Genomic DNA, 26,245 nt, shown 5'->3' on the forward strand with positions numbered 1-26,245 from the left:
TTTTCCAGAAAGAGCAAAATGTACCAAATGTTGTCCAGGAAGCAAAAAAGGGAGAGATTTTAGAATCGTTCTACGCAGAGGAGCTCAGCGGAATGGCGGCGAGATGGAACCTGGGTACCCAAGAACTGAAAATGGAGAGAGACATATTCATATTTAATATGCGGAATAGGGACGCGCAGAACGAGCTGTGCCGGGAAACGAAAACACCGGAGGAAGCACTGAGGATCGCAATGTCGTATGAAAGAGGCAACAAATACGCAAAAACTTACAAGGGAAGTGCGCCAGTCTCCACAAGACCGGGCTACACAACCCCAGGGGGTTCTCTACAGGTCAAAGCGGAACCGATCAGTAATATTCGTGGATCCAGGGGACAAGGAATACAAAGGGGACGGGGACAATACCAGAATAGGGAGGAGCCCAAACACAAGAGCGTACATGCTATAACTGTGACCAGCCGAATTGCCGAATGCCCAGCAAGAGCCGTCACATGCAATTTCCGCAAAAAGGTCGGGCATTTCTAGAAGACTTGTCGAGGAAAACGGCCCTTCACGTGGGGGCCAGCCACTTGGACTAATCCAAGGGGATGAACCTTTCAATGAAGAGGATACTCCCTCGGATGACGTTGGATCACAACATGCTGCCAATTCAGTAGGTTTCGTAAAGAGAGAACATCACAGCTGGTCATCGGAGAGTTCGGATGAAAATATGGTTAAAGCGATTAGACGTAAAAAGGAGACACTATTGAAAGTTGCCGGACCTAAACTTAAAATCAACATTAATGGACACCCAATGAACATCTGGATCGACAGCGGATCGCCGATATCCGTACTAACACTTGACGACTTGAAGAAAACAGTGGGAAGAACGGGAATCAACTTGAAACAAGACGACATGGAAGACGACAAATTTCGGGACTACAGCAGCAATTGGATCAAAATGTTGGGGAGAATGGAGGTTGAGCTAGCATCGAACGAGTGGAAAAGAAGAGCGGAAGTCAAGGTCATCGGAGGGACCAGACCCTCAATCGTGGGACGTGACCTGATGGGGAAACTCGGACTACAGTTGATGCAAGCAGATCCAAGGGGAGCAGTGATGAATATCCAAGGGATGGAGTACAGCACATGTGAGAAGGAGCAAGCTGGAGAATCGGAGGACTAGCAAATGGACACCTGACAACAATATTTTAGTAAGCTATTCTCAAAACTTTTTACTAGATTCAAAAAAATTAGAAAATACAAGGTCCAAGTAGAATTTTTCAAAAATCTCGTACCGGTGCAGCAAAGGGGCCGGAGAGTGCCGGTATTGCTCCAAGACAAAGTGGATAAAGAGATCGATAAGCTACTAGCCCAGGAACACATAGAAAAATTGCAGGAAAGTTCGGATCAATATTTTGTTTCCCCAATTGTTATTACCGTAAAAAGGACGGGACCGTGAAATTAGCGCTGAAATCTCGAGAACGTAATAAACAGGTGCATAAAAACAAGTACCAAATGCCCAACATAGAAGAACTTGTAGATACAATAGGACAACTTATTTCCGAGAAAAAACAAGGGAGGTGTTTTTTACCACGATGGATTTAACGTATGCGTATGGACAACTACCACTCAGTGAAGAAACAAGTGTACATTGTAATTTCTCATTGGTGGGCGGACGGTCGACTGGAAAGTACAGGTCTCGTACAGAATTTTACGGGTTAATGTCAATGCCAGCAGAGTTCTAACGGGTAATGGACTCAATTTTAAACGAATTCCCTCAACCAAACGCTTTCATTGATGATATTTTGGTTGCAACCAAGGGAATTGAAGTGGAACACATATCCTTGGTTGAAAAGATTCTTAAAAACTGAATCGCGAAAACATCTTGCTAAAACTACCTAAGTGCGAGTTCGCAAAGCGAGAATGCGAGTGGCTCGGCCATCATATAACAGAAACGGGAGTAACGTCTCTGAAGAGTAAGACGTCGCCGTTTGATGCATTAGCGGCTCCTAAACCAGTAACAGTAATAAATGCTTCCCGGCTATAGCAGAAATGTCAGCTCCCCTATGGCCGCTCCTCAGCAAGAAGATTGATTATAACTGGACCGCGGAGTACGAAAATGCCTTTCAAAACATTAAATTGGGGGTAGCAAACATTGTCGAATTAAAACACTTCGACATTCACAAAGACATAAGGGTTGTTTGTGATGCAAGTCACAATGGTCTTGGAGCAGTTTTGGAGCAATTGGGTACAGAAGGGTGGCGCCCAATCTCTTTTGCCTTACGATTTTTAAACGCAGCCGAGAAAGAATACTCCACTAGCGAGCTCGAAATGTTGGCAGTTGTATGGCGGGCCAAATACTTCAGAAACTACATCCCAGGAAGACCTCTTACTGATATAACAGATCATAAAGCTCTAATTTCATTACTCAATGGGAATAATAAGAAAAACAAAACTCTATTCTCAAGATTAACACGATGGCTGGATAGACTCATTCAGTTTGACTTTGTCATAGAACATAAAACAGAAGCAAAGATCGGACTCGCGGATTATTTGTCAAGACACCCTAACGAACCCCCAAAACCTATAAGTCAGTACGATAAATTATTCACCGTCGCAAAACTAGTTTCAATTAGAAAATCCCTTGGTTTCACAAACAATCCTAAATCCCTTGGTAAACGAAATAATATAGAAACAAAAGGAACTGGTTCTAAACAGTCTAGACAGTTTTCGTCCAATGAGAATCAAAAACCGAAAACATGCTTACGAACAACGACGGTTGAGGGCAGAACGTCATGCTTGAAGACACCGACCAATAGGAAACGATCAATTTGCATATCGCATACATCAACGAAATCCAAGGGACATTCAGTACGCTCTATATACCATTCTCTTGGAAGACGGTTCAAACAGCCTAATTTACAAAAACCAGGCAAAATGGACGATAGCTCAGATTGTTCTGTTCCAGTTATAGAAATAGATTCTAAAATTAACTCTCCAATTAGATTAGACGAAAATCTTATGAGTTTCAAAAAAATTGCTGTTATAAACACAGAAACTGAAGCCATTACAAAAAACACACGGGATTCAAAAATTAACACAGTACTTTCCATTTCTTCAAAATTTCTAGGCGAACTATTTCCCACTATTAACCCTAATCAACGATTTATGTCCATTATTCCGCGCGATTGTAAAGTCATCAGGAAATCCACAGCGTTACCGGAATTAATTAACTTGGAATTTATTGCTTCCAACTTACCGGCGGACATCAATTTACTCAGAGTAAAAGAGGCACTGCAGAAGATAACCAACCTCAAGGAGTTAAGTGCGGAAGTACAGGGCCCAATATGCCAATGACCTGTCACTGAAAGATGACTGCGTGTGGTTAGACGGACGGCTAGTCCTTTCTCTACCACTATAAGTCCCGATCGAGACGAGGATTCACTTCTTCCACCATGGGAAGAGAAATATGTTTGAGGCAGCGCGGGACTTATGGAACCAAATGAATGTCTACAGTTGGAGTTTGGGGGCCAATAAGCTATTTAAACGAAAGTAGGAAATATATCTTAGTTGCTACAGACCGTTTCTCAAGGTGGCTATCAGCGATGGTTACTACCACCAATAGTTCTGATAAAGTTTTAAAATTTCTTGATAAATACATTACTCAACATGGAGTATGGAGTACCTCGGAAAATTCACGTCGATCAGGGATCATGTTTCACATCTAATATAATTAAAAGCTTCTGTAATAGCGAAGGCATCGAGTTAGTTTACTCCCCAGTGAATGATCACCGGGGCACGGGTTCAGTGGAAAAAACGATAGGTTCTCACCTATGCATCCGAAAAGGATCATAAATCTCTAGAATGTATGGTCGATAAAGCGTTAGGCGCGCTATGGTTTTCCAAAAATGCAACGACTAAGCTGAGACCTTTTGAAGCACACCATGGCCGGGAGGCGAACACCGTCTTACGTAACCTTACGAAGAAATCGAGTCTGAAAAACCTAACCTTGGAGAACGTCTTAAAACAAAAATGTTTGTGTTTAGACGAAAATGACCCCGAAGTGATCACGATCGCATTTCCCCATCACGCAAACTGGGAGGACAGATCTGACCTTGTGTACGCTCCGGCGTTAAGAAATGCACCTTCAATTCTCGATAGCGACCAACTACTGGAGACTGGCCAAGGGAACGAATCGGGGACTGAGCCAACAATCCAAGGGAGTGGCAGTACAGGAGACCTCTACCAGCTTACTACCGGCCGAACCTTAAACCGGTATAAACTCTTAAAATCTAATGTAATCTCCGAGTCTAAACATACCATCAAACTGAAAAACGGGTCTGTGCTTAGGAAAAATGCCCTGGCAGTAAAACCGAAGAAGACTCTGCCAAAAGAAACGAAAGCCGGCCACACTCAAAGAAAAACTTGCAAGTGCGAAAAAAGGGGCAATAAAAAATCCAAAGTCAAAGCGGTCTAAAGCAAAACAGCCACCACCTATAGCAGCATATCAATTCGAAAGCTCGGACAGTGAGGGCCACCAACCATTAAAGACGGTACCAGCACGACTACCAGTCGAGATTTTGGCAAGGCACGAGGCAATTGCGGCGGGACAAGGAATAAGTGGCAGAACAACTCAGGAGGAGAACGGAACGGGAACGGGAGTGAGAACTAAAACTACAAAAGTAAAACGAGGAAAACTGAACCAGGAGAGACCGGCGTTAGTTGCAAAGGAGTGTCTTACAAACAGCAGCCAAGAGGGAGAAGGAGAATCAGTAAGCCAAAGCGAAAGCTCGGGAACACGAAAGAGCACGAGAAGAAGGAAGCCAGTCGACAAAATGGGCGGAGTTATGATAGACAATATCCAAGGGGGTGGAGAAGAAGTGGAAATATCTAGGGGAAGGAAACAAGTAAAACTTAAAACTCATAACCCAGGGAGAGGGATGGCCATAAGCATAAAAACTCAAAGTTAAAATTCTGATGTGTTAGTTACGGCGGCAGATTAGAAGGTCACAACTTATTATATCACATTTAAATTATCATGTATTTAAGTTTTACATCCGTACGGAAATGTGAGGGGCTACATATTTAGATGTCAATCAATTAAGTTATGATTTATATTCTTTAGAGTTCTCATATTTTGACTAAGTGTGAATTTGGTACCTGCCTGTCAGTCAGTCTAGGTCTGTCTAGTCTGCTATTTGCTGACCTCTAGTTCAGTGTCATATTTATGCGAACTAGAAAGAAGTTGAATTTAATCTTCAACCGTACAGTTTTGACTATCCCTTGTTAGAATGAAGTTAGTTTTGAACTTCACCTATGTCTATCAGTGTTTCTTACAGATCTATTGAGGCGAAAATATTAAGAATGAGATTAAGATCAGTATTACACTATAGAGTTGCATGAAAGTATTCGCCCAAAAAAAGTAACAAGCATACGGTGTTTTTTATCTGAAACTAGTCAATGAGATACCGCATTGGTCCCATCTCAGTCAATTATGAGGTCCAGTCTTGCCGAAAACTTTTTTAAATGCATTTACCGGAACTTTGCATTTTTGTGAGTTCGCTATTCTCGGTAATCGATGAACTTTATTCTTTATTGTGTACAGTTTTGATTTAAATTATCCGGACAAATCGCCAAAAAACTGAAATTTGAAACGCATTTTTTGCAAATTGAGCTGATTTTAACTTAACGCCTTTTTGTTAACATGTTCTTTGATTTTGACGTGATTTGGAATGAACTGCGTTTGCATTTCAAGACTTGTCCCAAATCTTCTGCTTAATCCTCTTGATGCTGTCATTCAAAGTTTTGAACCAATTCCCCTGTTACTGTTATAAAGGTTTAAGCCAACTTTATTTTTCCAAACATCCAAACACCTCCGCTCACCTCTATATATATCTTTTCACCTAGTTCTCTGACAAACACAAAAACATATGGAAACTCTGTGACCAGCATTTTAAAAAAATTGGGAAGTTTTTTTTGGTCTATTTCAACAAGCTTGGAGATTATTTTTTGACCACTGACTACAACTCTGAGCTTCATAACTAACTTGAATTTTTTTAAAAAAATTTTTCTATTTCAGCGAGGTTAGAAATTAACGTATGACAGCTGACTATTTTTATTAGCTTTATAATCAACTTATTTTTTTTTGTTTTCTCAATACAAATAGTTTTTTGGTTTTTTTTCTTCAAAAAAATGATAGTCATACTGTTACCATAGCATGGGGACTGTATGATTAGTTTTTTTTTCATAGAAAAATTGTATGGAACTGTATGATTAGCGTTTTTTGTTTATAGCGGTCAACCCGGGTATTCTCAAAAAACTACTGCCTATGCCTTAGAGGAGATGGGCGAAACGCAAAACTTTCAAACAAAAACTCGAAACTGGTCAGTAGAAGGCCAAACTGTGCACTGGATAGGCGCACAATTCTGTGTCTGTATGTTCTTGGATTTCAAGAACAAGTCCTCAAACATGTAAAAGTTTTGTCCGAACGATGAAAGATAATGAAAGAACAAACGAAGCGCAAAGGGAGCGTCCTTGCTGCGGAATCCGCAAACATTTCCCAAAAAGCACTAAATAAAAAACAAGTCGGAACATTCAGGGCTTTGTATTGATACGAGCAGTTTTCCTTAACTTTTTCGTACTGTTACCAGTCGCCTCTGTTGAATAGTAGCCATTGCATATTGAATATTCCAGTTTTGATGGAATATTTTATCCATTTTTGAAAAAAAAATAGACAACCGAAAATTTCACGATATGGGAGTATAAGAGAAAAAACGGCCAGTTTGCTTTGCTTTTTACACCACCACAACATTCCTAAACGTGAACCAAAGAAAGATTGTTGAACACATTTCATATTCAGTTCGCGCATGATATCAATTTAATTTTTCATCAAATAAACAGCATGGTATTTTACATCTGAAATTTAACATCATTCGTATCGACATCCAACCCCGAGGTAGCCTTTTTGTTGTTTTTGTTGTCTGTTGCGAAGAACGATATTGTGACTATTGATTCATGAAAGGAAACGGGTCGGCTTGTTTGTCCATGTAGTTGACCAAGGCTCGTTTTCCGAATGAGGGGTAGAACTCTTTCCTCTGTCTAAGAGATCCCTCCTCCCCCATTGAGGATCTTAGTGAAATGGGGCTCTGAAACAGATGCCATGATTTCCACATTTTTGAAAATAGAATTTTTGAGAAAATCGGTGAGCTTTCGAAATTTGACCTAAAAGAAACTATTATATAAAGAAAAACATCGAAGGCAGCGAAAGTCTAAACTAATAAAACCAATAAGTCTGTCATCTGACCGGATAATGGCAAGCCTCTAATCAAAGTTACATATATTTATACTGGTCTAACGACCTTGGTTATGTTCGAAAAAAGTTAGGAAATAAAAGCTAGCATTGTTTTGAAAAGTAGAATGCATTTTTAGAAAGATTAACTACAGAAAAAATCTGCGAACGAAAATGTGTATAAATTGATGCTACATTTTCAAAGTTGTTTTTTTTCTCAAATTAAGAAAGAAGTCTTCAACTCAAATCATAAAAAAAAACAGTTTTGAGAACTACAAAACCTAAGCGGGTAAAAAAAAACGACGATTTGTAAAGTTTGATAAAGTGGTTAAACCGCTAACTTGAGCGAATTTTATACTTCGTTCTTTCGCTGATGTCAGAAATTATTTAAATACTTACTTACCTCATCTAAAAAAATGCAAGTGTACGTAAGTTTGTAAATTAAACTTTAGCTTTGATATCATTTCATTGTCCGAAATGAATGTGTTCTGAATTTACTTTAAGCCAACTTGTTGATAATCCGGATTGGTGTGTGGAAAAATGCTTGTCATACAATTTTCATACACTTTTCATACACGAGGTTTTTGTTTTTTGAAAAAAAAGGATTATCATACTATTCCCATATATGGAAATTGTATGACTAGCATTTTTTGATGGTCAACAAAATTTTTTGAAAGTAATTTTGAAGTTGCCTCAAAAATTTTTTTGTTTTTTTTTCAACCGCAAATTGAATTTTGTTAGCAAAGAAACATTTTCCAAAAATTTTTTTTTGCATGCAACATTTAAATTTTTGTGTGCATAACGTAGTCCTGGATACACTAAAGTTATTTTTTTTTCAAAAACGCTGAAAACTCCTATTTCTTTTGTATGGCGTGTTTATGTAACCCTTGATTATTGTCTGGTAATTTAAAAAACCAAATTTTTAAATTAATCATCTTTGAAAAAATTTGCCAAACTAAAAAAGTTTGTTACTTTCCTTATATGATTTGTGAACGACAGCTATAAGACAATTCAGGTCGTTTTCTATGCATTGTAAAGGCAAGACCGTCCAACCTTTGGTGCTTTGAGTAAACCAAGGTCTTTGTCACTTGTGTTCGGTTCCAAGCACAACCCAAAAGTTTTCAGAAATCAAATTTAGAAACAAAAAATCAAGTTTTTCGTTTATAGAAAAAGGCTTATCATAGAGATTTCATATAATTTTCGTACATATGGAATTCTGTGAAATGGTATGACAAGAAGTTTCTCATATATGAAAATTAAATGATAAGAAGTTTTGGTCAACCCGGGCCTTTTAATTGGTTAACTAAGTTGATCGAAGTCGAATAATCTAAAATTGCTCATCCTGGGTTGATCAAAAAAGCTAACCATACAATTTTCACATATATAAAAAAGCTAGCATAAGTACGGAAAATTGCATGAAAGTTCTATGATTAGTGATTTTTCATATATGGTGCGGTTTGAGTAGCATTCTCCCATAAATTAAAAAAATGGATTTTTGAAATTGAATTTCTCACAGTTTTTAGGATGTTTTTGTGACCGAACACATGAGACAAAAACCTTGTTTTGCTCAAAACTAGAGTCACGAAAACTTTGATCGTCTCGCATTTGCAATGCATTGGAAACGACCAAAATTGTGTACGAGTTTTCTGATGCAAATCATATACTGAAAGCATCACTTTTATATTTTGGTAAAATACTTCAAAAAAGATTATTCTTGAAGTTTGAACTTCTAATTGCCATTTAGTATTTAGTATATTTTTCTGAAAGGGTCGATTAAAAAAATTGAGTTTCCCAGCGCTCCCAGAAAACTATAAACACCGTATTTGGACAAAGTTTTTTACGCTGCGGGCACATTTTGAAAAAAAAACATGACTTTTTTTGGAAAATTTTGACCAAAAAAATGCGTTTTTTTTTGGCGCGCGCTTCCCCTCAAAACAAGTATATAATGTCGTCTTTTGAAACATTTTAGGGTTGGTCGACTGAAAACGGATTTCTTATAAAGGACCAAAGTACATTTAATTAACTCTAACTCGAATAGTTTTGAATTGATAATAGCTAAAGGTTTCAGGTATTGACAACAGCTCTGTGTCGGCAGGGGGTCGAATCCCTGAGGGAGGAAAACGTCCGCAAACCCCCACACCCCCTAAATACGCCCCTGCAAAGAATAGTTTGCCAGTTTTGTACAATTTCGTGAGGAACTTTGATTTTTCAAGCAACCTTGAGACATCAATTTTAGCTGGAAAACAAGCACTTGCATGCAAAAAGTTACCAAACAGATCATTTGCAGTTTTTAATTTATTTTGTCTGTTCCATCTTTTGGATATTTATTATAGCTTTATGTTTATAGAAAATTAAGAAAAGTTTTATTATAACCTTATCTTTATAGAAAATTGGGAACAGACAAAAACCATAAAAGACCAAATGATTTATTTCAAATTTTTTGCATGTAAAACCTACTTTTACTGATAAGATTTACGCCACAATGCTGCGTAAATTTGATTCAGCATGCAAACTTTGTTCTAAATTGGCAGATTGCGCTTTTTAATTGATTCTGTCTTGATTCCAACGTTTGCAACTTATTATATTGAGTTTCCGTTCGCACCTGGAAGAGAGAAGGCCACGAGTATCTTTTTCCGAAGGAGGGTGTGAACGCCATCCGCTTTCCGAAAGAGGGCGAGAACTGAGACACGCCTGTGCGCTTTCTAGTCTCCATCTGCTGCTGTTGTTGTTCGTTCTCTCGCTGATGTTGTTGTTGTTGTTGTTGTTGTTGTTGTTTGTTTTGTACCCATTCCATGGCATCCACCCACTCTCTTGAGAGCAGAGGATCTGACGACATCATCCTCGCTATCTCATCTGCAACACAACAAAAGGGTTGATCAACTCATGAAAACAATTTTTTTTATTTTTTCGAAAATTTACAATGAACTTCGAGATTTATATAACAGGTTAAATCACCGCTGTCTCTCAAGGCCCTAATAAAGCATAAAACAAGTCTTCAAAAAGTGTTTCTCAGAAAACCAAACACAATTTATCTCATCTGCAACAGAAAAAAAAGTGCAGCCGAACTAAAAAAAAACAAATGCTTCAGAAAAAAAATATTGCGAACTGAGATTTTTTTTATTAAGTCTTTTTATTGCGAGCGTCACTTAAAACGAGTATTCTTGACAAAGGCAGGAAAAAACCGATTAATTTCGGGTTATCATGTGTCTGCTGATTTTGTGTAGGTACATAAACCAAAAATGCGGACAGTTCTAAGAGGTAAAATTCTTCCTACTAAAAAAAAACAATTTATGAATTGATTTTGATTTCACTACATTTACATTAGGTAGCTGGAAACTTTTTAGCGGTAGTATAATATATTTTCTAAAACGATCAGTTTCAAATTGTAAATTTTTCAATAGATGAAAAAATTGACCTCAATTTGATTAAATTGCCATATTTTATTTCCAATACACTTAATTCTGATTTATGGGTTAATCAATATTCAATTCTTGAGGCGGTCGTCTTGTCTAGTCCTTAAATAGCGCTAACATTACAACTCCAATTTCCTAAATGGCTTCACAAAAAGCAGGACAGTTTACAACCACCGGAAAATTATTTCTTAAATCAAAAGCAGTGAAAGTAACGTTCAAATCAATATCATTAGGGCAGTTATTTGCTGACTCTATAAATCCAAAATCAATCGAAATCTTGAAAAATATTCCTGACGCCCATTTTAAAGTGCATTTGACGAAGCTACTTTTAATTAATCTTAATTAAAAAGAACACTGTTGTAAAAAAATTTAAAAAATTGACTTTAAGTCTAGCATGAGTCATATGAAGTGATCATGTGATGCAATTTCCGAGCAACCAATTAATTTTTGTAGACGATCTCAAAAACTGCTTATTTGTGCTTTCATGTACTTTCTGTTGCTTCTTTGAATTCCATCAATTCATTTTTTAAATTTTTTTTTTGCTTCTAAGAGTTTTTTTATTTTAGCGCGAAGAAACTGAATTAGTCATTTATCCATAAGAACAAGGTATTAGTAAAAGTATTGAAAAACAGTAAAAGTATTGAAAGTAGTAAAAACCCAGTATTGGATTGAAAAAGTCTGGGAAAATTTTTCGCCTGAAAAAGGAAAAAATCTGACCTGTTTTTCTCAAATACTGAAATAGGTTTCGATATTTTTTATCCCCCAAAAAATACTCAATTTTGGTCTGCGTATTTTCCAAAGGCCATTTCGGCGCCAATAGGTACTAGTTTTGAAGGGTGGATATACAAAACGCTTCGAAAAAATGCATTTTTTTTTGTTCGAAAGTTTTCAAAAAGACTCAAACACGCGGAGCATGTGACGTGTTAAGAAAATGCCTGCGGGCGGTGCAAAATAATTGCATCGTAGTAATTCTGATAAAAATATTCTTTTCCTCAATCCAGTGAGGTTTTCGGCATCCTTATTTTTTTACATATGGTTTTATATGAAACTTCACGTCTCGTTTCAGAGATCATATTTTAACAAAAATATATGATTGAGCGGTAAGTACCACAGAATGTTCTAAATAGCTATTTTTGCAAAATTTAACTAAAAAAACTTTGCTTTCGATATTTCAGAAAAATTTGGTTGTTGAAGTAAAAGATACAGATCCATAATTATAGTATTGTCGTTATTTCGGATTGTAACTGAAAGAAACGAAAAAAAAACACATCTTTTCATTTCTTTTCCTAAAGATAGTAGAAAATATAAGCAAGCAGCAGCGAAATAAGGTCGACCATTCAGCTATAACAGCTTAAAGACCATTTGTTTAAGAACTGATTCAATTTATTAGTTGTAATCTCGGACCAGTCAATCAAGCTCAAATGAAGATTAATTGTGCAATTCTGCGATAAAATTAAGAAAGGTGTTTCCTCTGCAAACACTACTGCCAATAGAAATGGAGATCATTTTGTACCAGGTGAGTATAATTAGGAGACTGTACTTTATTTTGATTATGCCACTTATTCGAACCGACAAGCATAATCCTATTTAAAGGCGCTGCATGCAAATTTTTAGCAGGAGACGTTTTTTTAGAAAAAAAATGAATTGATTTTTCGCGTAGGTCTGCCTCGTTTTTTTACATATCCAATCTGCTTGAGCAAGGTAGATTTTTTTGGCGATTTTGGTGAAGTTTTAGACGATAAAAAAAACTTTTTCAGCGCCAGCTTCCTCCCACAATTGATGCAAATTTACATCAAAAACTTATGCGAGTAACATTATCCGACATAGGCTGCTGCCAGCAGACTAAAAGAAGAAAAAAAGAACGGCTTAAAAAGTCGATGTCGAATTTCAAAGATTATAGCCAATTGATATTTGATCCCCTAGTTCTGAGGCACAAGGATATAACAAGTTCTCAGAAGCTTTTTAACGAACTCAAATACTCAACTTTTTAAGTGGTTTCAACAAAGCAACTCGAAAAACATCCCTTCTTTTGTTGAGAAAGCCTTATATTGCATGCTCCTTTGATGTTTTTTTTTCATCCTAAAAATTACCAGTCAAAAAGGGTGGATTATCAGGGCCTCAAAAACTGGTTTAGCCGAGACAAATTTTGCAACTAACTTCGTAATCAAAGAGCGTTTTTTGCTCTCAAATTTTAAAAAAAATGAAGTTAATTTAAAAATAAATGAATACTGACCTATCAGAATGGGAAATTGGGGACCTACCTACAATTTAATTTCGCTTTAATAAAAATCAGTTAAACAAGTTAAGCCATCAAAAGGAAGCAAATCGGTCGATATGTTTCAAAACTTGTTCATGAGGTAGCGACCAACAAACAATTCACCGCCTAGAAAAAATCAATCAAACCTCCCTCCATACAGGTTTGAATCAAATGAATAGTTTTGCTTTCGAAGCTCGCCTTTTCTTTTGAATTCACTGGCCTCTGTCTCAATCAATCGAAATAACACAAGTCAGATCATGAAACTTCTCAACGAATGGATTTTCGAACGTCAAACCATCGCTTTGCGATGAAAGAAACAGGTATCAAGCTATAGTTTAGTGCAACATAATAGCCATTCGAGCTTTTAAGAAACCAACTTAATTATTGTTGAAACATGTTGCAACTTTTGTTTAATTTGTGAAACGCGTTTTTTGAAGAGAAACTTTATTTTCAACTTATTCATGGAACGAACAAATATGTGAATATTCGATGAAGAGGAAATAAACTTTGAAGTAGTTGAAATCCTTTTAGTATTTTCCAGTATCTTTTCATACGTCATTTGGGAACTTGACTGAACAAAGAGCATGTTTACAAATCAATAATGCAGCTCTTTTTAACTTGGTCTGGCTATGGCCATATTTAATTCACGTGATAAGGCGGGGGTTATAGCAGCACCTGTTTCAAAACACAATGCCAAAACGCCTCCTGTATCTTTACTTTGTTTCCGTCTTTATTCTTAATGGGCCTTTGTAGACGTCGAATAATCCTCTTTTGGTTCCCTTTTTGGGAGACCCGACTAGATATCTTTTTGAATTTATCTTTTTACTCAATGAGGATTAAATATTCTGATTTTTTCATGATGATCATATTTAACTATGCTAGCTCAAACGTCCGACGTTTCGATTATCCAATTTTGGCAACATCCGAAAAAAAAACATGAAAACTGCACATTTTTTAATGAAAAAAAAACAAATTCGAACAATGAAAGTTGCCTATCCTTCAAATAAATTCCGTATATTAGAACTTCTTATTATGTAAGAAGTTGCAGGATTCTTAAAGGAAAATTTCTATACTTTTTTGGTCAACCCGTTTTTGTCTACCAGAGGAATTATCGGCTTTTGGATATTTAGACAATCTGATATTCCACCTGTATTTAGCCATATATTCATATTGAAATACTTACAAATCATAATTCAAAAGCTAAGTTTTAGATTTTGTTTCCAAATATGGTATCAATTTATTGATGGCGGAGAAACTCTAATCTACTCTCGTCGAATTGAATTTACAATAAGCTGATAACGGAACGCCAAAAATTCTGAATGAGGCTTGAAAAAACATTTTATTGAGATTTGAAAAAATGAAGTACCAATGTTTCTCACTAGTAGAGTTACTTTATCTCAAAAACTGACATGCTAATTGAATCAGATAAGATCAAGTTTAACAACAATAATTGTCATTTGAAATGCTGAAAAGCTTTTGCGAGAAATTATAAGATAACATGGCTTTTAAACATATTTTTCTCCGCTTAAACTTTTGCTAATGAACTTTTTTGTCCTATTATTTTTAAGACAAGAGATCAAAATTCCGTTGGATCTCAAATATGTCCAAGAAATACAAAAGAAAATTATTTTTTTTTCAAAATCTTAAGATTTAGATTTAATCCGACAATAACTGCAACCTCAATAACTGAAACCTGATTTCACGCTAAATGCTCAAATATGATAACAAATGTTCTGATGCAACATTATAACTTATGAAATTGTGTTAAAATTCTTGGTTGAAACTTAAGAATGGTAAAACTTTTTTACTGCAATCTTGTCAGCACTGTACAATGGCACAGATTTTAACTTTTTCTACTTGAAGGTACGTGAATGCCATTTTAGGTTACAATATAAGCAACATCAAGCATGCGAGAGAGAGAGAGAGAGAGAGAGAGAGAGAAGACTCTAAGCTCTGCTAGAAGACTCTATTTACTTTTTCAGTTCAAGCTCCCCCCTCAACACTAACATATATTATAACCAAAGGCGCCTTTTGAAAAATTTAGGCTGAGTTTGCTAAAAATGACTATGTTAAAAGACTACCAAATGGGTAGTTTTTTGTTGCCAAGGGATCTGCCACTAATCAACCAACTTGCAAACCGGTACAGCTCTCGGATTTCATTAGAACTCCAACTCTTAGAAAAATCTTGGGAAAACTCTTCTGAATAAATGCATTAATTTTGTAAGAGCTTTAAAAAACAAAAAAAACTGATGCAAGACTCTTCTAGCAAGATTAATTCTGATGAAGGAAATTATTAAGAAAAAAATGCATGCAACGAAATTATTTTTGGATTTGTTATATTTGAGTTCTTATTAGTTTCTTCTAATCTTTAGCAGATACTTAGCAAACGCTCAAATTGAAGATAGCTGAAATATGTATTCCTCGATAGACCAGATAAATATGCAGAAAGCACCCAATTGATTGAAACTCTAAAATTTTAAATGTTATTTTATGACTTTTGAACGTTTTTCATTATATTGAAATTAGAACAAAAAAACTGCTTAGAATGTTACCAGAATAATAGATGTGGCTATTATTTTGCAATTTCGAGCTCATTATTTTAGCTAAAAAATGGGAAATTTTTGACTCTTTGTCAATCAAAAATATCGTTAAAGCAACCGCATGAATACTTTATTTCATAGGCAAAAAAAATGTTTATATATTTCAAACTACCAGGCATAAGTGACTAATTAAAGCTCTCTAGTTGTCCAAAGAAGAAAACCAGGTCGAGCACCGGAATCTGTCCTTACTTCGAAGGTCCCAAACACAAGCTTGCTCGTATCAGGACGAAGCCCGCGTGTTCCTTTTTCCCCCTAATAATGAAGGAAAGATTTTTGCTTTTGAAAGTTTTGTAATTTTTTTGTTTCTCCTATTTTGATTCCCCCACGTGCTATGCAAAAAAATTAAGATGAAAATTTAAAAATACAAAAATGACAAAAAAAATAGTCGAGACAAGGTTCTGGGACGCGCAGAAACTTGAAAAATCCGTCAATCAATGTACCAAAATTCTGTTGAGCACGGTCAAAATATACCCCGAGCACGGTGGAAACATGCGTAAAGCATGGTCCAAATGTAACAAAATCTGTCGAACACGTTCAAAATATACCTCGAACGCAGTAAAACAAGCATCGAGCACGGTGCAAACGTACCAATACTCTGTTGGGTACGGTCAAAATATATCTCGAGCACGGTTGAAACATGCGTCGAGCACGGTTGAAACATGCGTCGAGCACGGTCCAAACGTACTAAAATTCTGTCCAGCACGGTCAAAATATACCTCAAACACGGTCGAAAATTACCTCACTGACTGTCGGAACATACTTCTAATAAATTAGTGTTCTAAGCATTTCTTTCAAAAAACAGCCGTACTTTTTCGATTTTTGACGCAAATTGACAAACATAATGTTCATAAGAACAAAAAAAAAACAGACCAAAAATAGTATATCGTTACAATGTCTTTAAATAACAAATGATTCGAAAAAAACCTTTTTTGAAAAAATCACCTTAAGATACTACCCGAATGTTATAAACATTAGTTTTTACTTTCGAGTAGTTCATGTTAACTGGAAGTCTGAAAATACACAAAATGGTCAAGAGGTTTGAAACAATTGTCTCTTTGGTCGAGCAACGTTGATCATCTTTCTTTCAGTCGAAACGGTCGAAACATACGCAAAATTGGACTTCAGTTGGTTTTTCTATAGAGTTTTGTAGATTAATTCCACGTATAGCACGGCAGATTTGTTAGGAGCACAACTTTCTTAAATGCCTAGCCGTTGATGTTGTTTTTGACAAGAGTGAGAATTTTCTACTTCACCCGAGCAGTTCCTTAGTTTTTTGAAAAAATCTGATTTATCACAAACTTTCATCAACTAATTTCACTTCGCTTATGAAGCTGGATTTATAATTTATTCAGGTTTTTACCAGTTTTCTTATAGTTCTGTACTTCTAAGCAGTTTAGCAAGGCCAGAACTAGACGCGAAAACGCTAGAAAATCAAGAAAAATGGACCTAAAGATTCACGGGGGCACAAATTTTAAACTCAGGGTATTGAAAAAAAAATATTAAGTTCATATGAAAAAAGTTATGTACACAGGTGACGTGGTTTCGTGGTTTCATCGTCTAGAACGGACAAAATTCGTACGCTTGGACGCCGACAAACAGCTATCGGCTCAGAAAGAAAGCGGATTTCAATAATATGTCAGCGAAGACGAAGAAACCGGGATGGCAAACGAGCGGATGGCAAAAGAGACAAAAACAGCGATGAAAGAAAAAAGGCATGCGAAGTAAAAAAAAAGGTGGTGGGGGTGAAAGGGAGGATACGCTAACGGTGCAGTCTAACTTCCCGGAGAGCGGTCAACGGAGCGATGGCGGAGCCGAAATCAGGGCATTGAGACCGTCAGCAAGAATTCAAGAAGTCAGGTGTCACCACAATAGGGGCGAGGTCATGATTTGGAAACTACGAAAGTCCGAACAATATTTAGCCACACCAAAAATTAGTAGTGGGAGCAGGGGAACCTGGGAGCGGAAAACTAAACAGAGCGGGTAAAACAAGGGAGAGGACTGTCGCCGGTCTAAAATTTCATCCAAGATTTTTTTCGCCGTAATCAGTATAATTTAGTGATGTAAGTCTTAACTGTCGGGCAATGTGTCAAACACCTGTCAATCTCATTATAGAACGACTTCTACCGAATCGTTCATACAATGTCGGGGTTGGGTTTTTGATGGCTGTTTTCATTGAGAATATGTTGCCTATTGTCTAAAAAGACTTACTGTACATGCGTTTTTTTTCAATCTAACTGTTTTGCTGCTAAATCAGTTTAGGAGAAAAGAAATGATTGTAATGAGAAAAACGAAAATTCGAAGGAAATAGTGCATGCAACTTCCTTGTACTACACATGCTGTAACAAAATTTGGATATCTTCAACTACTAAACCCCCCCCCCCCCCCCCCCCCTATGATACCTAGTAACGATTCTCCCCCTTTGGCAAAAGGCGGTACAAATTAAATGCTCTTTAATTTGAACTAGATTCAAGAGGGGTTGTTACAGAAAAAAGTTATATTTATATTTAATAAATCAACCTTTATTTTCCAAACAACTTCGGTTAGATAAAGCGTTAGTTGTTCAATTTCAATGCCTTCATAAACCACGAACATCTCTAAAAAAGCAAAAAACCAAATTGCTTGCTCGTTTAACTTTGATGAGGTGATAATACAAAGACGTTTTTCTTGAACAGTTTTTTCTTTTTTTCTTTTTTGTTCTCAAACTGTGCGTTTTGAAAGAGCCGTTTAAGCGGGCAATTTGAAATAATTGTCTAGGGTTGGCTATGGCCTTAAATAGAATAAATAATCTGATGGAGGCTGTTTTATATTTTTAATAATCAAACCAAAATTAGATAACTTATTTGAAAATGCTGGCCGCCGAGATGTGCGAAAAATAAAGAAAAACTGCCTCGCTCCTGATTCAGACCTTTAGAGCGTAAAAAAAGTTTAAAGTAATTAACTAATGAAAAAGCCGAATACTTAAAAGCTCATAATGTTCGGAAAAAATTACGTTTTAGAGCGATATTTTCGAATGACAGCTAGATATTTTTATTAATATTTTTCGTGTAATCTTTGAAATTACTACAAAATCCACTGCCTTTTTGCAGGCAATTAAACTAGGTAAAAACTGCCAGAATGAGATTATATAATTTCTTAATGACATAAAAGAATGAATTATAACTAGTTGGGCTCAAAATCAGTATCCTCAAATTGGTTTGAAAATGAAAAAATCAGACCAATTTTTTCAGCACTGGTACAGCTTTCTGATCCGACTTGGAATCCGCACACGGCTGAAAGGGTTTTATTAACATGCCACAATTGATGTCGTACCGCGACAACTCGCAACAAACGACTTTTATTGCGAGTTGTCTTTTGTTGCGAAATGTCCTATTTCGACTTGATATAGTCGAAACGTGATAAAAACACTATAGATCTTTCTTACTTCGTGAAGTGGTCGGAACAAAAAGGTAGCAAATACACGAAACTTTAGACGATCTGAAGTTTGACCTCACAAGCTAAGTGCGCAGCACTTTTATCCTACCCACAAATGATAAAATGCTCGATCATTTTTTAAAGTGAGCTTCCTATAGACATGGGCTTTACAACAAGCATAATTCGTTGTTCATCGCCTTTTGCATCTTGTTTTCGAATCAAAATTCTTTCGAGTAATTGCCGCTAATATCTGAATACAAAATTGGACTCTTCTGCTATTTCCCTCAACAGAGGTGAACATCAACTAAACAAATAGTAAACATAATTTTACGAGGCTGAGGATGAAGACTAAACATTCTTGTAATTGGGTCACATGTCGCTTTTTTAGACAACTTGACAGCGTGCACAAAAGTTGAAAATACATAAAAATTCAGATGGAGGCAAAAAGGTAGCAGAACCCAAGATGCATTTTAACTTTTCAACCACCTCGTCTCAGTGTTCGGACTTTTTAAAAATATATATTGACAAGGAATATAAAAATTTTGGATCCAAAATGTACACCAATTTTGAAGAAATTGAAAATTTACGCGGAATCTGAAAATTTTGGCGTCATTAAACACTGATTTTGGCGGCTAGCAATAAAAATCCAAATCTTGAAGGAGTTGATTTTATGGTGTGTTCACAAGAGGAAAAATACTATTTATTCAAAACATATTTATGAACAAGTTATGAACAAGTTGTTACTTTTTAGTCTTTGATTATGTCAAACCGTTTGTTTTGTTGCTGTTTTTTTTCTGAATTATGACTGACGTTTTGCTTTCCATAGAAATTATTCCAACTTGGATTTGAGGCTAAATGTATCGGCAATCACGTACGTTAAATTCTCGTTAAAAATAGATCTTTCACTGAAGTTCAATCATTATTTTTCAAGGCTTTTAAATCAGAGAAATGGTATCAAATAATGCAATGAAACAAGAACGAAGACTACCGTTACACACAATCAAAGAGGCTGTGATACGTGTTAAAAAAGCTGAATTCATTAAGAAAAGATATTGGTAAGATTTTCTCTCGATGGCGGGTAAAAGCAGTGGCAATTTGTACATAACTATCTTCGAGAATCATTTTAAATAATAATTACAGTTAGTTTTTTTTAAAAGCGTCAAGGAAAAACACCATCTCTTTGTTGAAAAAAAAATTGAATCAATGAAAAAAAACTAATTGTTGTTACTTTTGAATAAAATGTACCTTATGAACTTATATGCCAAATTATGTCTCAGCCAAAAACTGCAGTGATTAAACAAGAGGTGCACGATCCATTTTTCATGATCATATGAGAAAGAAGAAAAAACTGTGAACATTGATTTTCTACGATTGAAAATCAAATCCTCTGAAACAAGCATAAAATCAATTTCAATTTTACCAAATGGCTGGTCACTGTGCAAGTATTTCTGAAAATTTTGACATGTTGCGTTCAGGGATTGATTTAGAGGGACGATTACCCTCCAGCCTCAGGAATTTGACCCCCACCCACTATAAAGGTCCCCCTTTGGCATGGTTTTACGACAGCCATTTTCACCGGACCGACTTTAGAATTGTTCTAAAGGTGTCTTTGGCACCATTTTATGCTAACTTTGAATTGATTTACTTAATGAAAAAAAATTCATTAACACTATTTTACTCAGAAGGATTGCACACGAGCCCTGAGGATCATCGATGCGAAACCCTGGAAAAAGCTAAAACGCGAGAACCAATAACTAACAATTATGAAAAAAAAAGATTTCATGTAAACTGGAATTATCTATCAGATAACAGTTCCTAACTGTATACCTGTATTTATTAAATTTCCTGTCTTTAATTGTATTAAATTGTCAGGTAGGAGTTTGTTTGAGGATTAAAAATTAGAGAAGTTTTTATCCCCTGGCTGAACGACCTGTGCAGCCCATTTGTTCTTACTAGTAGTAACTTGACAATTTTTGATTTGCGAGCTTTTGTGCATCTCCTTTGTGAAAATTGTTCTTCGTTTGGAATACTGAGTTGGGATTTTTTAGGCAACTGATCAATAGTTTCTTTAAGTAATTGATCAAGAAAGATTTTGAAAATGGTTTCATTTTTCAATTCGTGAAAAATTGGCAGCGCGGTTTCGAACTTTCTTTTTAAAAGTATAGTTCCTAATATACGCTTTTGCATTAATTTTTTTTGTTGAACTCAATTTTTGTTTAACAGCCATATGCCAGTAAGAAATAACGGGCTTGGCATCATATTATAAAATCTCAAGAATAGTTTCCGAGAAAAAACCTTTCTTGCTTGATAAATAACCCAACAAAACGAGCTTTTTTTGCAAATAGTATCAAAATGCCAAAAAAAAAACAATTTAATGTCTATTACGACGCCCAATTAATTGAATTGACCTACATATTCCATTTTGTTTTTTCCGAGAGATACTTTGCATTTTTTTTGTTTTGCGAACAAAATTAGCTGCATGAATTTTTTTGTTTTAATTGTTATTTTATTGGCTTTGCATCATAAGCCTACATTTTCAACTTTTTCTTTGAACTTTTGTACTGGCCCTAAAGTACTCTAAAATTTCTTCTAAGAATTTCACTAAAAATTGCTCTAAAAATTGGCTCTAAAATTTATAACTGAATGGTTTGTTTTAGCTTTTAAGTTTAGTTTAGATTGACTAGTTGTTCCGACTTTCGAAGACAATGACTATATAATTGTGCTCGGCGCTACTTTTTTTTAGACAATTGTCGAAAGTTAAGCTAGCCATTTCTAACAAGCATACTTTTTCCGTTCCAAAAGTTCCAAAGTGGCCAATTAACGATAGTTGAAAAGCGATATGATTCACACTATTAAACACCAAACTGCAAAATTAAGTCATTCAATGCAAATTACAGTAGCTAACACGCTCTCTCGTATCACGGAAAATGCCCTTTAAGAATCTGCAGTAGTTTTTAAAAAATCGATAAAATTTCTTAAAATTTTTCCAAATTTTAATCATTTTTTTGCCAAATAGTCCACCCACACGATGCAATTTTCACCTAGCAACAATACAATTAGATCATATATGTTGCGTCAGTTCAATTTTTATTGATTTTTTTTGCCTTTATTCAAAATATCCCAACTTGGAAAGCTTCAAAGAACCAAAAATTGACAAAATGGTTTTTCGTAACTCTTCTCAGTTTTGAGCTTCGGGCATCAATTTTTTTTGATGGTGTAGATAACTCCGCCAAAAAAGAACACCTTAAGCATTAAAGTGAGCGAAATGAAAACATACGCCTCTAGAACTTGATAATATAAGAAATATATCAAAATTAAGAGTTTTTATGAACCTTATTCCTCCCAACCGTACCAATAAATTATTTGTTCCTATATAAAAGTTTATTTTAACTTTAATAAACATAAGAAATCTGCAAAAGGGGTAGTGGGAAAAGTGAGCAAGATATAAAAAAAGATATTTTCACTAATAGTTCTTTGAAAACTCGAAGGTTCTCATCAGTTTTTTGAAAAATTCCATTTCAAAAATGGGCAAACTGTCAAAAACAACAGATAGTCTGTCCTTGTAAAATTTTAGTTTTAACTTTTTTCCTTAAAAGTAAGTCGTTCGGAAAAATCAAATGGTTAAAAGCTATTTTACCCGTCAGCTGCCTGTCAACACCCCTACCCATGTGACCTATTGGGCCTTCCTCGTCCCCCATTCCCAGGTGGTCCGACCTCATTCGGTCTCCCAGTGCACTACTCGGTCTCTCGTCTCTCTCCTGGTCCATTAGAGTCCACTCGCTCGAAGTCGGATTTGAAAAGGACAGTTGGGCAAAAAACGCCGCCGCGCAAATTGCAATGCACAGAATTTTCAACATTTTTATGTCCAATGTCTTAGATTTTTATTTCTATTTTTCTCTAATTGTTTTTTTTTGCAAAACTGTTTCAAATTAAAAAGGAATTAAGGAAACGGATTTGGAAAATTTGAGTTGAGTTTTGGTCCAGATTTTGTTCGGACAATTGAATGGAATAAATCGAATGGGGAAACTGAAGCTACTCAGGTAAGCCTAATTTTTCTGGTGCGGATTTGAAATTGATTGGCCTGACGTTTGTTTCCTTCTTTTAAAATCAGAGATTTTAATTGGACTAGACCTGCTGATTTTATTCTGAAATTATTGACAATTGAATAACCTGTAAAAGGATGGTGTGAGATTATTGCATGAAAATCAGTTGCGAGATTTTCTTTTTATGCACATTATAAGGCGGTGAGATTGTTGGGTAATCTTTTTTTTTGGATAGAAAACTGCTAATTTGAAGGCACCTTCAACTGACTACCGATCTTGAAATGTTTTCAGAAATTTAGAAAGAATGAAACAAGGGGAAATTGCGAGCTGAGATCTAATGATTTTTTGTTTGAACTTTTGCTAATTATTCAAAAACAGAAATCTTTCCAAATTTAATTTAGTAATTGATCATGTTCAAACGTTGTTTGAATATAAAAAATGATTAATTGAATATGAATCAAACATTTAGGACAAAACTTAACAAAATTGCTCTAAGACTTGGAAAATTTACATCGAAAACTGCGCCATAAGTATTTTTATTTTGGTAAATATGTAATTAAGCGCTCCGTACAATTCGCTACACAAGGCATGTCAACCTGAATGACAAATTTAAGTTTTTAAATTTTATATTTTATATTGATTTAAAAACACGAAAGTTTGATTAAAATTTTTTCGGTTCCGTTTTTTTATCGAAGCAGACCAGAAACGCTCATTTTAATGGCAACTTACCGCCATAAACTTTGTGTCGGCATTTTACACAATAAAAACCATGTCAAAACGATCACAAAAACAACTAAATTATTTGAAGTCCGCAACCAATTGTAGCCGAAAAATCAAGCGGAACCTTCTAGCAATCAAGGCAGGTCAAAATTACTTTTGAACCAAAGAAAGTACAAAACAAACTTTTCAGAATAACTAAGATTTTAGATGTCTACGCTTCGCTAAGAGTGTTCTTTAGCACTAGACTGAAAAGCTGCTAACTTGATGAAAATAATCTGATGTTTTTTCGAGTGCTACTTTCTTTTGTTAACACCCTCCACTACTAAAGGGGCAAGGGCCCGAGAAGTTTATAAAAACCAGACCTGTTGGGTTACCGAAAGAGGAACAAAAACTTGCGGGGCCTTCAACGCTGTCCTTAGATTAGTTAGAAGGATATGCGCCAGAAAATATAAGCCATTTGAGCTGTTTGACCCAGCTCACCAAAACTGATAGGCAGTTTGGAGCTCATTCACGCGTAAAGAGCAACATTTGCTACGTTTATTGAGAAAAGAGACACTATCTCAGCCAACATGACTAAAAGCCACTGACGTTCAACTCCTCAGCCAACAGATTCTCAATACGGATAATCGCTTTATTAAAGCGAGGAACGAAAACGGTCGGAGCGGACGACGCTTCCTTTCTATATCTGTTGAAAAGATCACATGCACTCAAAAAACCAGTAATTTTTTGACCAAATTCCCGAAAAAAAAGCCAGTCGGGAGCTCACACTCGCGCAAAGAGCAAAACTTGGTGCATTTATTGAAAGAAAGAACATTGTATTTCAGCCAACTTGACTAAAAGCCACTGACGTTCAACTCCTCATCAGCAGTTCATCAAAGCCAACAGACTCTCAATACGGATAATCGCTTTATTAAAGCGAGGAACGAAAACGATCGGAGCGGACGACGCTTCCTTACTGTATTTGTTGAAAAGATCACATGCACTCAAAAAACCAGTGATTTTTTGACCAAATTCCCGAAAAATAAAGCCAGTCGGGAGCTCACACTCGCGCAAATAGCAAAACTTGGTGCATTTATTGAAAGAAAGAACATTGTATTTCAGCCAACTTGACTAAAAGCCACTGACGTTCAACTCCTCATCAGCAGTTCATCAAAGCCAACAGACTCTCAATACGGATAATCGCTTTATTAAAGCGAGGAACGAAAACGGTCGGAGCGGACGACGCTTCCTTTCTATATTTGTTAAAAAGATCACATGCACTCAAAAAACCAGTGATTTTTTTACCAAATTCCAAAAAAAAAGCGAATCGGGAGCTCACACTCGCGCAAAGAGCAAAACTTGGTGCATTTATTGAAAGAAAGAACATTCTATTTCGGCCAACTTGACTAAAAGCCACTGACGTTCAACTCCTCATCAGCAGTTCATCAAAGCCAACAGATTTTCATTACGGATAATCGCTTTATTAAAGCGAGGAACGAAAACAGTCGGAGCGGACGACGTTTCCTTTCTATATTTGTTGAAAAGATCACATGCACTCAAAAAAACCAGTGATTTTTTGACCAAATTCCCGAAAAAAAAAGCCAGTCGGGAGCTCACACTCGCGCAAAGAGCAAAACTTGGTGCAGTTATTGAAAGAAAGAACATTCTATTTCAGCCAACTTGACTAAAAGCCACTGACGTTCAACTCCTCATCAGCAGTTCATCAAAGCCAACAGATTCTCAATACGGATAATCGCTTTATTAAAGCGAGGAACGAAAACGGTCGGAGTGGACGACGCTTCCTTTCTATATTTGTTGAAAAGATCACATGCACTCAAAAACCCAGTGATTTTTTGACCAAATTCCCGAAAAAAAAGCCAGTCTGGAGCTCACACTCGCGCAAAGAGCAAAACTTGGTGCAGTTATTGAAAGAAAGAACATTCTATTTCAGCCAACTTGACTAAAAACCACTGACGTTCAACTCCTCATCAGCAGTTCATCAAAGCCAACAGATTCTCAATACGGATAATCGCTTTTTTAAAGCGAGGAACGAAAACAGTCGGAGCGGACGACGTTTCCTTTCTATATTTGTTGAAAAGATCACATGCACTCAAAAAACCAGTGATTTTTTGACCAAATTCCCGAAAAAAAAGCCAGTCTGGAGCTCACACTCGCGCAAAGAGCAAAACTTGGTGCAGTTATTGAAAGAAAGAACATTCTATTTCAGCCAACTTGACTAAAAACCACTGACGTTCAACTCCTCATCAGCAGTTCATCAAAGCCAACAGATTCTCAATACGGATAATCGCTTTATTAAAGCGAGGAACGAAAACAGTCGGAGCGGACGACGTTTCCTTTCTATATTTGTTGAAAAGATCACATGCACTCAAAAAACCAGTGATTTTTTGACCAAATTCCCGAAAAATAAAGCCATTCGGGAGCTCACACTCGCGCAAAGAGCAAAACTTGGTGCATGTATTGAAAGAAAGAACATTCTATTTCAGCCAACTTGACTAAAAGCCACTGACGTTCAACTCCTCAACAGCAGTTCATCAAAGC

General features: G+C 36.1%; 2 protein-coding genes across 2 annotated transcripts in view; one reads left to right on the forward strand and one right to left on the reverse strand.

Annotated features, from left to right (window-relative positions):
• The window catches only part of LOC134853360 (flotillin-2a-like), a 424,983-nt gene that overhangs the window by 137,163 nt on the left and 261,575 nt on the right, over positions 1-26,245 (forward strand). The gene's annotated exons all lie outside the window — the stretch shown is intronic.
• Positions 6,818-23,068, reverse strand: LOC134853086 (uncharacterized). Its single transcript, XM_063869024.1, has 3 exons — positions 22,582-23,068; positions 9,866-10,116; positions 6,818-7,120 (listed from the first exon to the last, which is right to left on the reverse strand). The coding sequence occupies exons 1-3, from the start codon at positions 22,799-22,801 to the stop codon at positions 6,980-6,982; spliced, it is 612 nt and encodes a 203-aa protein (XP_063725094.1). The 5' UTR covers positions 22,802-23,068; the 3' UTR covers positions 6,818-6,979.

The sequence above is a fragment of the Symsagittifera roscoffensis genome, chromosome 8 (genome assembly GCF_963678635.1).
Source record: "Symsagittifera roscoffensis chromosome 8, txSymRosc1.1, whole genome shotgun sequence".
Lineage (NCBI taxonomy): Eukaryota > Metazoa > Xenacoelomorpha > Acoela > Convolutidae > Symsagittifera > Symsagittifera roscoffensis.